This window comes from Erpetoichthys calabaricus, chromosome 12, assembly GCF_900747795.2.
Source record: "Erpetoichthys calabaricus chromosome 12, fErpCal1.3, whole genome shotgun sequence".
NCBI classification, from domain to species: Eukaryota; Metazoa; Chordata; class Cladistia; order Polypteriformes; family Polypteridae; genus Erpetoichthys; species Erpetoichthys calabaricus.
In genome coordinates, this window is record NC_041405.2 from 17,974,361 (window position 1) to 17,986,406 (window position 12,046).

At 38.4% G+C, this 12,046-nt stretch overlaps 1 protein-coding gene across 1 annotated transcript in view; it reads left to right on the top strand.

Moving 5' to 3' along the window:
* LOC114662982 (uncharacterized) overlaps nt 1-11,474 on the top strand; it is a 70,111-nt gene extending 58,637 nt beyond the window's left edge. Inside the window, exons 15-18 of the mRNA XM_028816735.2 lie at nt 2,884-3,117; nt 4,312-4,471; nt 8,013-8,147; nt 10,904-11,474. Of these exons, the coding sequence (XP_028672568.2) occupies nt 2,884-3,117; nt 4,312-4,471; nt 8,013-8,147; nt 10,904-11,415 (1,041 nt within the window). The 3' untranslated portion in view covers nt 11,416-11,474. The remainder of the gene's footprint in view (nt 1-2,883; nt 3,118-4,311; nt 4,472-8,012; nt 8,148-10,903) is intronic.
* Nucleotides 11,475-12,046: the final 572 nt, after the last annotated feature.

Below are 12,046 nucleotides of genomic sequence, written 5' to 3' on the forward strand. Positions count from 1 at the left end.
TTGAAATGCAGAGTCGGATGGCTAAGTGACTTTCTCTCTCCTTGAACCTTTCATTTTGCTGATGTGCTCGCCTCACTTGTCTATCAGTGGCTAAGCAAGATTCTTTCTCCTTGGAGGTTTTGTTTTGCCGATGTGCTCGTCTCGCTTGTGTATTAGCGGCTAACTTTGTCTTTCCTCGTGGTTTCACTTTGGTGACGGAGTCTCTTTCTTTCAGCTTCATGCTGTAGCCTCGTATTTCTTTCTTCTTCCAACTCGTTAATTTGGGGCTGCCTTGCCCGCTCTTTGAGCTTCATGTGGTAGCCTCGCACTTCCAGGCCGCCTCGCCGAACAGACAGACAGACACACTTCCGCGTGTAGACGTTTATATATAAGACTAAAAGTGCCACCTATTTAAGATGGTTTGAAATCTAAATAATCAACATGGATTCAGTATTAAGATTTGCAATGCACCATCCAATGGAAAGTATTTTGTAAAGCATGTAGTAATAAAATGCACTGCGTTTGTCATTCCAGTAGATGGCACATCACAAATTAATGCATTACTACAAATGTTTGCAATGTGCCATCTGGTGGAATGACAGAGACATACAGTAGCAAGCACACAGAGCCTCATATAGACATCTATCCTTTTATTAAGGCGGATGATAAGCACACAAGTCAAATCACAACCCCTTTTTGCATTCTGTGTTGTTTACAATGATGTCTGCTCAGTTCATCACTGTCAGTGGTCCACTACAATTGGAGCAAACTCCAAAGAAAATGTGAATTAAACCCTTTAAACTCGGCCTCGTTTGTGTCAATTTTTTGCTGCCTTGATTTAACTGGCTATAACCTCATCATGCTTCACTCAATATTTATGTTTCAGCCCTCAAAATAAAGATTTTAGAGTTTTTAAACCTGAAGAACTAGTTATGTTGTACACATATGTTGGGGCAGAACAAATTGTGAAATGCAGTAATGTTTTTTTACCAAAAACAACTGATATTCAATACTGTTCTTATTTCCATAGGTGATGGAATAAACGTCCAAACACTCTAAATGTATCAGTGAATGAGTTTGAAACACCTAGAAGAAATGTGTTAGGAAATATCTACAACTAATGTTTCTTGTTGTACTGTTTTGAAGCAGAACCAAAACTAAGATTACTTTTCTCCTTTTTTACTGTTTTCAAATAATTTTCCTTAGCGTGCATATCAATTATCTAAGACTAATGGCCTATGTATTATTTTGAAGGGCAGATCTTACTCTGTCAGAATATACATACCGTATATACTCACATATAAGTCGGGTCTTGAAACCCGAAAAATCGATCATAAAATCAGACCTGACTTGTACGCCCGTTCAAAAATGCGACACTTTATTATTTTTTTAAATCTTCTTGCCTCCTCCAATCTCTCATCAGTTTCTCAGACACGTCAAACTTTGTTGCAGCAGTGCTGTTACCAATTTCTTTCGCCACTTCAACGACGCTTAATTTCAAACCACCTTCATATTTTCTTCTGATCGAACGCTCCATCGTAGATAAGGGATGTTCTTACGATAAAGGTGTATGAGGGTGTGAGATACAAAAAACACAAATCAGTGCAAACGTCAATTTGGAATAGTTCGGGTATTATCGTGTGGTCACGTAGGCACAAAGCATAGAATCAAAGGCTGTGTGCTCCGTGGTTACTCTCTCAGGTGGGCATTAGCATATCGTAATCTCTGGGACCAATAGCGTGAGTTTTCTACATTCGACTTATGCGATCGACATTATAAGATAACAGAAATTATACAGTTAAATCAAGTTCCGACTTATCCGCAGGAGAACTTATCTGCTAGTATATATGGTAATTGGTAAAGAAATGATACTGTGTGTCCAAATTACCACAACAATAGATGACAAGATTCAAAAATATCTTTATAAAAAAATTAAAATGGAAACACTTCCTCTTATTTAGAAGATAATAATCAAATTGTACATAATTGAATCAGAATGATCAAGAAAATCATGGAAAAGGGGTTTGATACAGCAAGTCATCCATCTATGAAGAAGATTCAATGTGATGCTGGGGAATGCAATACGTATTTTTAACAGCTAAACTCTGTACTTAAATTATAGCAATTAGGAAATGAACGATTTAATGCAGTTTTATTTAAAAGAAAGGGTCAGAGTTTAAAGGGTTAAAAAGAAGATGACAGAAGAGAATTAAGCACTGAAAGGTATACCAAAAAAAACAATTTCTTGTAAATGTAAATCTCACTCCACTGCACTTTTTTTCAGAATAAAAAGTAAAAAAAGCCAGCCAATTAAATTATGAGATAAATTAAAGGAAAAAAATAACTCAATGATTGCAAAACCTGCAGCTACGGTGGGCCCACCAGAACACAACTTGAGATCCCTGCTCGGGTGTATGCAAAAAGTTACTACTTGCTCACAGTATCGCAAAGTGTCAAACAAAATGTAAGGAAGATTTGTTCTCAGTGCTCTCTCTGATACTGGGGTTCATAAACTTTTCATTTGCATTCATCAGCACCTTTGAATGAAGAGTGATACAGCTGATCATGTGTAGGTTTAAACACAAACCACATGACAAGTCTGAGCAAAACAAAAGCGATTTTAGCAAACAAACTAAACTGTGTGTTGGAAAACCATATCTCCGAACATTGAAATTAGTTATTGTACCTTAGTCAGGATGCAGAATTAATCGTTCTCTTCCTGTTTTAAACAATGACAACATCTAAAACTGAACATTTATGATCCAAAGTTTGCAGTTCCTCTCCCAAAATTATTTCAGCCAGGAAATGGATTTTTTGCTGCTGAAACTGATCCTACCACAAGAAGAACCCAACTAATGGGCTCAAGAATGTAACTCAACATAATTCCCATTTTGCTTTACACAGAGCTCATCAGTGAGAGAAAAGCAAGGATACAAGGAGATCTTCACCTCTCTGCTTCAGTCCGTTGAGAGCCTGCAGTCAGAGGTGACTGAGCTCATTAGATCTCATGAGCAGAAAGAAATTCTGAATGCTGAGGCGCAGATAGTGCAACTGGAGAAGGAGACCGAGGAGCTGAAGAGGAGAGAGGCCGAGCTGGTGGAGCTTTCACAGACAGACGACCACATCCACTTCCTGCAGGTAACACATCCAATCTAAATGATGCTGGAAAATGTGAATCACTCTAAGGCAGTGGTCTCAAACTCCGGGCCTGGGGGGCCACAGTGCCTGCAGTTTTTCATTCTAAGCCCTTTCTTAATTGGTGACCCACTTTTGTTGCTAATTAACTCCATTTTTTACCTGCATTATTATCAATCTTTAATTTAATATTGTTTTTTGTATCAGTATGCTGCTGCTGGATAATGTGAATTTCCCCTTGGGATTAATAAAGTATCTATCTATCTATCTATCTATCTATCTATCTATCTATCTATCTATCTATCTATCTATCTATCTATCTATCTATCGTTATCCTGCCTACTATACTAAATCTATCTATCTATCTATCTATCTATCTATCTATCTATCTATCTATCTATCTATCTATCTATCTATCTATCTATCTATCTATCTATCTATCATTTTAATTGGCTTGTTTTTTGAGATTTGTTCCCCTGAATTGTTTCATTTCTTTCCTTAATGAGTGATGTAACAGAAGACCAACTAAGTCAGGGCCTCAAACTCTGACCAATTTCACTCCAACCAGTTGCTTAATTAGGTTCTGAGTCTTGTCATTAATTTAACTCATTCTTTAATTCCATGGCTGGTTGCTGCTCTCATTGTGCAATAGCAGACATTTCGATTTTCTCTTTTCTAAGAGCAACTGCAAAAAAGTTTTGGGGACCTGAGCAGATCAACATTCCTGAAACCTTCACCTTTGTTTATTTTCAGATATTGTATGATGGACACCAGTTTGCTGGTCCGGTTTTCGGCTCATTATTGTTTCACATCTGATTAAAGGAAAAGAAACAATTAAGGGGTCTGCGTCTTCAAGAGCAAGTCAATTAAAATAAATTCAAAAGAAGTTAATTAGCTGCACAATCAGGTCACTAATTAAGAAAGGGGTACAGATGAAAACCTGCAACCACTGGGGCCCTCCAAGACCGGAGTTTGAGACTACTGCTCTAAGGCAACATGGGGAAAGAGGTCACTCTCTGTTTGGAGTGTGAATATATTCGCCATATCTCCAAAGGTTTTTCTCCTTTTATTCTAGATTTAAACCACATATGCTAATTAGCATAACTCAAAAGGCTTGGTACAAATGAGTGTGCCCTGCAATGAACTGCCCCTGTGAATGGATTTCATCTGTCACTATAATCCTCTTTCTTCTTTTAGGAGTTCCCATCTGTTTGTGCTCTTCCTAAAGATAGAGATTCACACAATATCTGTATAAATACAGATTTGTTCTCAGAGACCCTGAAGAATGACATGCCCATCCTGAAGAGGCATTTGAAGGATATTAATGACTTTTTGTTGCTGAAAATCCATAAAATCAGTGAGTTGTCTTTTTTGTTAATTGCTTATATGGTATAGGCACTATATATATATATTTATATATATAATATTGTGAATTGGACACTGTATAGCGCCCGACCTGGCACAGACTCAGACAGGGGCACATGTAAAAACACAGAGACTTTTGTTTTTCTTCACCTGTGGGGCACGTCTTCCCCATGAACCCCACTAGCATAACACAGTCCCAAAAGCACATAATCCAAACAACACAACACTCCCGTTTGGCACCACCACTCCTCCTTGGCAACCTCGTCCTCTTCCTCCTGATTCTGGCTCCTGAGTGGTGGTTGCTGGCCCTTTTCATAGTCCACCTGGAAGTGCTTGATCACCTGTTTCTAACTGCACTTCCGGGCGGGGCAGTATAGTTGTCCGGGCCGGCTCAGGGACCCATGCAGCACCCCCTGGCGGCCACCCCAGATCCCAACAGAGCTGTGGAGATCTCCATCTCCCATAGAGCCCTGTGGGAAACTGAGGCACCATCATCAGCCAGGGAGGCTGCCACCAAGCATCCAGGGGGAGGTACTGAGGAGCCCATGGTTGCTCCCCCGGAACATATATACAAGGGGTGTCCAGGACAGGCATGGGACCCTGCCACCTGCCACAATATATATGTATAGTGTATAGTGACAAGCCCCAATAAGGGTGAAACACTTGTTGTGTACTCTTTGTATTATTTGGCAGATACTGTATAACATATTATGATCTACTTCTTGCAAATGAGAGTACATGGTGGATGTTTGCTGAACAACCTCAAACATTACCTGGTAGGTAACTACCCAATTAATCAGACTGTGTTTCAGATCTAAGAAAAAAAAAAATATATGTATATATTAGATAGATAGATAGATAGATAGATAGATAGATAGATAGATAGATAGATAGATAGATAGATAGATAGATAGATAGATAGATAGATAGATAGATAGATAGATAGATAGATAGATAGATAGATAGATAGATAGATAGATAGATAGATAGATAGATAGATAGATAGATAGATAGATAAAAGTATTGGGACGTCTGACCATTTCACCAACAGGCACCTTAATGACACTGCATTCAAAGACATAGACTTTAAAATGGAGTTGGTACCCCCCTTTGCAGCTATAACAGCTTCCACTCTTCTTGGAAGGCTTTCCACAAGAGTTTGGAGTGTTTCTGTGGGAATTTGCTCCACAGAATGAATGGGCACATTTATGAGGTCAGGTACTGATGTTGGACGAGAAGGCCTGGCTCTCAATCTCTGTTTCGGTTCATCCTAGAGGTGTTAGATGGGGTTGAGGTCAGGGCTCTGTGTGGGCCAGTCAAGTTTATCCACACCAAACTCATCCAACCACGTCTTTATGGACCTTGCTTTGTGCACTGGGTCACAGTCATGCAGGAAAAGATAAGGGACTTCCCCAAACTGTTTCCACAAGGTTGGAAGCATAGCGTTATCCAGAATGACTTGATATGCTGAAGCATTAAGATTGCCCTTCACTAGAAGTAAGAGGCTTAAACCAAACCTTGGAAAACAGCCCCACACCATTATTCCTCCTTCACCAGACATCACAGTTTGCACAATACAGTCAGGCAAGTAATGTTCTCCTGGCAACCACCAAACCCAGACTCGCCCATCTGACTGCCAAACAGAGACGCTTGATTCATCACTCCATAGAACACATTTCTACTGCTCCACAGTCCAGTGACAGTGTACTTTACACTACTCCATCCAATAATAAACATTGAACTTGAGGGTGTGAGGTTTGCATGCAGCTGCTCGGCCACGGCAACCCATTCCATGAAGCTCCTGCCGCACAGTTTTTGTGTTTACATTAATACCTGTGTAAGTCTGGAACTTTTCTACTATGGAGTCACCTTGGCAGTCATTGACCCCGCTCTGTGACTTTATGTGGTCTTCTGCTTCATGGTTGAGTTGCTGTTGTTCCTAAATGCTTCCACTTTCCAATAACACCCCTTACAGTTGACCATGGAATATCCAGCAGGGATGAAATTTCACAAACCATCTTATTACAATGGTGGCATCCTATCGCAGTCCCACACTTGAAGTAGCTGAGCTCTTCAGAATGACCAATTTTGTTCCACAAATGTTTGTAAATAGAGACTGCATGGCTAGGTGCTTGAGTTTTATACACCTGTGGCAAAGGGTCTGATTGGAACAACTGAATTTAATAATTAACAGGTGTGTCCCAATACTTTTGTCTATATAGTATATCATCTATATAGTGCCTATAAAAAGTATTCACCACCTTGCAAGTTTTTCCATTTCATTTTCATACAACATTGGACCAGAGTGGTTTAATTTGTTGTTTTGTCTAGAGCACATGACATATCAGCTGGAGATTACCAGAAGGTACATGGGAGACTCAAAAGTCAGCTAGAAAAAGGTTCTGTGGTCTAATGAGATCAAAACACTGCCCGTTATCAAATATAAACCATTTCCATCATGAAGGATGGTGGTGGCAACATCATGATGTGAGACTGCTTCTCTGCAATAAGTCCTGAAAGGCTTATGAGGGTAGATAATGAAATGGGACAAAAACAGCCTGCAAGAAACCTGCATCTTGGGAGATGATTTGGTTTCCAGCAAGATGACAATCCCAGGCATACACAGGAATTGCTTTTTAAAAAAAGAATAAAAAAAAAAATGTTAATGTCATGGAGCAGTTGAGTTCGAGACCAGAACTCAGTACAATTGAGAGTTTGTCGTTAGACTTGATGTTCACTCTCGGTCTCTGTGCAACCTGACAGAGCTGGAGCAGTTTTGCAAAGAAGAAAATGGACAAATTGCAGTGTCCAGTTAGAGACCTGTGCACACAGACTCAAGGCTGTCATGGCTGCTAAAGGCGCATCTACTTAATACTTATTTCATTGATTATTTTCTGTTTAATTTTTGTAATAGATTTGTTCCCACTTTGACATTAGTCTTTTTCTGTTGATCAATTTCAATAAATGCCAAATAAATTCAACTGTGATCCAGTGCTGTATGATAATAAAATGTGAGACCTTCCAAGGGGGTGAATACATTTTATAGGTGCTGTTTATATAATCTTTATCTGGTGTGTTTATGTGTATACTATTACAATTTCTACTCTGGAGAACCACTTGCTGAGACTCATAATGAGTCGGGGACACGAACTAACCTGACAATCTTGTGATTTCCAGCTTTCCACCTTATGCCTGTGACATTTCACATACTTTGTAGTCTTTGTGTAAGGATATATTCAATATCACGAGTGAAAGGCAGTGTAGTTTAGAGGCTAAGACATAGAAGTTGGATCACCAGGCTACCAAACTAACATCTCCTTCTGACTGTGTGCTCCAATTATAAAAATTCATGCAAATGATTAACTACAGCAAAGTATTTGTTAAGTTTGGATGATGATGATATACTTTATTAATTGCTGAGGAGAAATTATCTTTTCACATGACCTTTGGTGTTCACTTTCTAACAGAAGCCAAAATCCTTGTGTTTTCCACTCACGGGGCTCATGTACTGCTTATATTTCTTCTTTCCCTAGGAACACAGACTTCAGAAAACATCAACGAACAAAACATGTATTCATTCAGGGAGCCATGTTGTGAACCCATTTATTCCAGTGCAACATCACCGGGGCCTGGAGAAAATCCCAAAAATCGATATGAACTTCTAAAATGTAAGAGATTGAAAATATCTTTGCTATGCTTATGAATGTTTATACTCAGGGGAAGGCAGAAGCAATGCTGAAGAGACTCAACCCACTGACTGGCATGATGGTCCACTATTGACAAGGAGTACTTGAACTTTCAGTTTGGTAGGACATCTTCTTGCCCTTTGGAGTCAAGATGCAACATTTCATTGACATTATATATTACTTACCCCATGTAGTTTGTAGTGATGGCCAGTAAAATTTTTAATGTCATGTTTTTTATGCAGAAAGAGAAAAAATTTTATGATGAAAAAGAACTGAGTAGGAATCAGTGCTGTACAACAGCAAACAATGTAGAAAATGCCCATGGAAAAAAAAAAAATGATCATATTACTCGTGTTACATAATCTAGATGTCTGCTATTTGAAAGTATGCACAAAAAGTGCAAAATGCATGTATATTTTTTTAAATATTAGTAATAGTTATTTCTAGAAAATTCAGGAAATGCAATAAACAGTAAAGCCTGTTCCCATAATACTGTGCTTCTGATTTGAAGACAGCACTCTTGACTAATGAATGAGAAGAAGAGGCAAATCTTCAATTCCAAATGTCTGCGTTTTGCACATTTCACGCAAAAGACTGGATAACTTACATTCGGATTATGTGACATGAGTAATGTGAGAATTTTTTGTTTCATTGATTCATGGATATATTTCTCATTGCTTTCCATTGCACAGCATCGGATGTCATTGTTTTTGTTCTATCAAACTTTTACTTTCAGTCCTAAATAAAAACATGAGATTAAAATTTTTTCTCAGCCAACACCAGAAACCATATGGGGTAATCTACTCTCTATATATCAAATCCTAAACCTAAAAGTGCAACAATTTTGTGCAACGATTTTATGTGATGTTTTATTATCATGTTTTTTGTCACGCTTTAAATCGGCTTATTTTAAAACCTACATACTGTGGAATCTCAGTACACGACCATAATTCATTCCAAAACTCTGGTCGAAAACTGATTTGGTCGTGAACCGAAGCAATTTCCCCCATAGGATTGTATGTAAATACAATTAATCCGTTCCAGACCATACGAACTGTATGTAAATATATATTTTTTTTAAGTTTTTAAGCACAAATATAGTTAATTAAACCATAGAATGCACAGCGTAATTCAATGTTTTTACATTTAGTTTACTATAACAGAGAAAACTGTTATTTTCTCTGTTATAGCTATAGCGCTACCAACCGCTGGCAAAAAACACTTTTTTTTTTAATGAGTTTTAAGCACAGGGAAAAAAATGAACATTTAAAAAAATCCATAATTTAATAAACCACCAAGAAAAGTAACATTGCAGTAATGCACGCTACAAACCGATTGCTGTAAACAGAAGTGAAAACAAAATCAAGCCCGATGCATTCTTTAACTGCCTTCCTACCTTATGTGTCCAGCCCTCTCTCTCGCACTGCCTGTGTGTGTGCGTCTGTCTCTCTCTCTCGCGCTGCCTCTGTGTGTGTGTGTGTCGCGCTTTCTCTCTCTCTCTCTCTTGCTCGCTGCACAGGAAATGCACAGGGACAGACTGAACATGTACGAACCGAAAGGGAAACTGGCTTGTTCGTATACAGAGTGTGTGGTCGTGAACCGAGGCAAAAGTTTGGTGAACTTTTTGGTTGTAAACCGATTTGTACATGTACCGAGACGTTCGTGAACCGAGGTTCCACTGTATATATGTTTGGTATCATTCTTTATCGAACTTTAATGTGATGTTGTTAGATTTTCAGATTCTTATTCTGTTTTTAAACTATAAAGTAAATTATCAAGAACTCAGGTCCCGCGAGATGAGACTTTGTGCCAACATATTTAACAGTGCCAGAAATAAAAGACAAAGACAAAAAGAGAAAAAAAAGACAAAGGGTAGTTGATGAAGACAGCTGCTGTACAGGCTTTTAAATGTTCAAAGCGCTGCGCGAGATGCAGATCACGTGACACGGCAGCAGCAGCAGCAAGCCACCAGCTGATCGAGCAAAGAGGAGGTAAAAAAAACTGTATGAGTTTCCCTCTGTATTAAGAGGGGGTTTCAGAGGAGCAACTGTGTCTCCTTGGGATGCGTTCAGACCCCCTCTTCACAACACCAGTGGCAGAGACGTGATGTGAAGGGGGGTTGGCGAGAGAAGTGAGTACGGGGTAAGCCCCCTAGTATATATATCACTTTTGGATGGAGTATTTAATGCTAATGAATATTCCAAAAATACAAATTTAGAAAAATGCTCATGGTATATATCTTTTGTGTTTTTAAAAAAATAGTGTTAGAGTAATGTCTATTTTTTCTTGGTATAATAAAAAGAATATTCTGCAAAAATGTAAAATTCATTTAATTCCAGTTCAATAGTTCCTTTTTTCATTATATATAATTAGTTAGTTTACCTTTTATGGTTCACAACTGAAAATTTGCTTTAATCCAGTCAGCAACTTACAGGACATCATTTTTACATACAAGGCCTACAATAAATTATTAAATAAAAACAGAATTCTAAAATAATTACTTAGTGCAATAAAATTGAATTTGACCAATTTAAAAGATTTTTACCAGTGGGCTGTGCCTCGTATTCCTCTTAAAGACGATGAGCAAGAGGCATCCTTTGTACACGTCCAAGCCAACAAAAATTGGCTGTAATGAAGACATAAATGGTTACTGAAAATTGTTTGGAATTTTTTAAAAGATGCAATAAAAGATTAAACACTGAAAAAAATAAACCTTTTTGTCTTTTCTATTCATTCAGACATCTGTCAGCTGACACTGGACCCCAAAACTGCACACAGATGCCTTACTTTGTCGGAAGGAAACAAAAAGGCAACATGGGGGGCTGGAACTCAGAGTCCTAATTGTCAAGAAAGATTTGATTGCTGGCCTCAAGTTCTTTGCAAGGAAGCTCTCTCTGGAAGTCACTGTTACTGGGAGGTGGAGTGGAGTGGAAGGAGGGCTACTATAGGGGTGGCCTATAAAGGAATTGCCCGGAAAGGAGAAGGAGATGAATGTGTCCTTGGCTGCAATAACAAGTCTTGGTGTATACGCATCTGCAGTTCCACTTATTCTGTGTGTCACAACAACACGGTGACGGAAATAGCTGCTCAGAGCTCCAGAGTAGGAGTTTATCTGGACTATCAAGCGGGCTTTCTTAGCTTTTATGCTTTGACCGACAGAATCACACACCTACACACAATTAACCACAAGTTCACCGAGCCACTTTATCCGGGGTTTGGAATTGCTGAAACTGTAAACATCATTGCTTGATCTAAAACTACTCCTTATGTAAAAATCGGGATTGGTCTCTCGTAGACTCCTCATATACTCAGATATGGGGATAGATATTTGAGGAGTAAACTGCAAGACAATGATTATATATTTATATTATGTACATTAAAGAACCATCAACAACAAATCAAATCAAATTAAGAACATATTGAACAATTATTATAAAAGTAAAGTTGACTAAATCAGACTCTGCAGCTGCATGAACAAAAAGGTAAAGTACCACTTCCGGTTAGCGGAAATAGCCCAAAAGTTGATAGGTACAAAATGTACTGTAGATTTCTAATACTTGTATGCAACATTTGGTTGACCTAAGTGAAAGCGTACTCAAATTATCATCCTTCATGGATTTTTGGACGATTACAATACGTTCCCTTCACTTCGTAAAGGAGAAAGTAAAAAAGCAGAGATCATGTATAATTTAGAGAGGTTTATATGCAAAAAAGAAAAATAAAGTGTGAATTAGCTCATTTGGCTCAAAACAAACAGGCCAGTGGCAGTCTGGTTTTACTCATAAATATCACTGGTACAACAGTAAGCCAACATCTACTGGACTTCCAGAGCTCTTGGTAGACGTGGTAAGGAATAATTATCTACAAAATGCTTTTGTCCG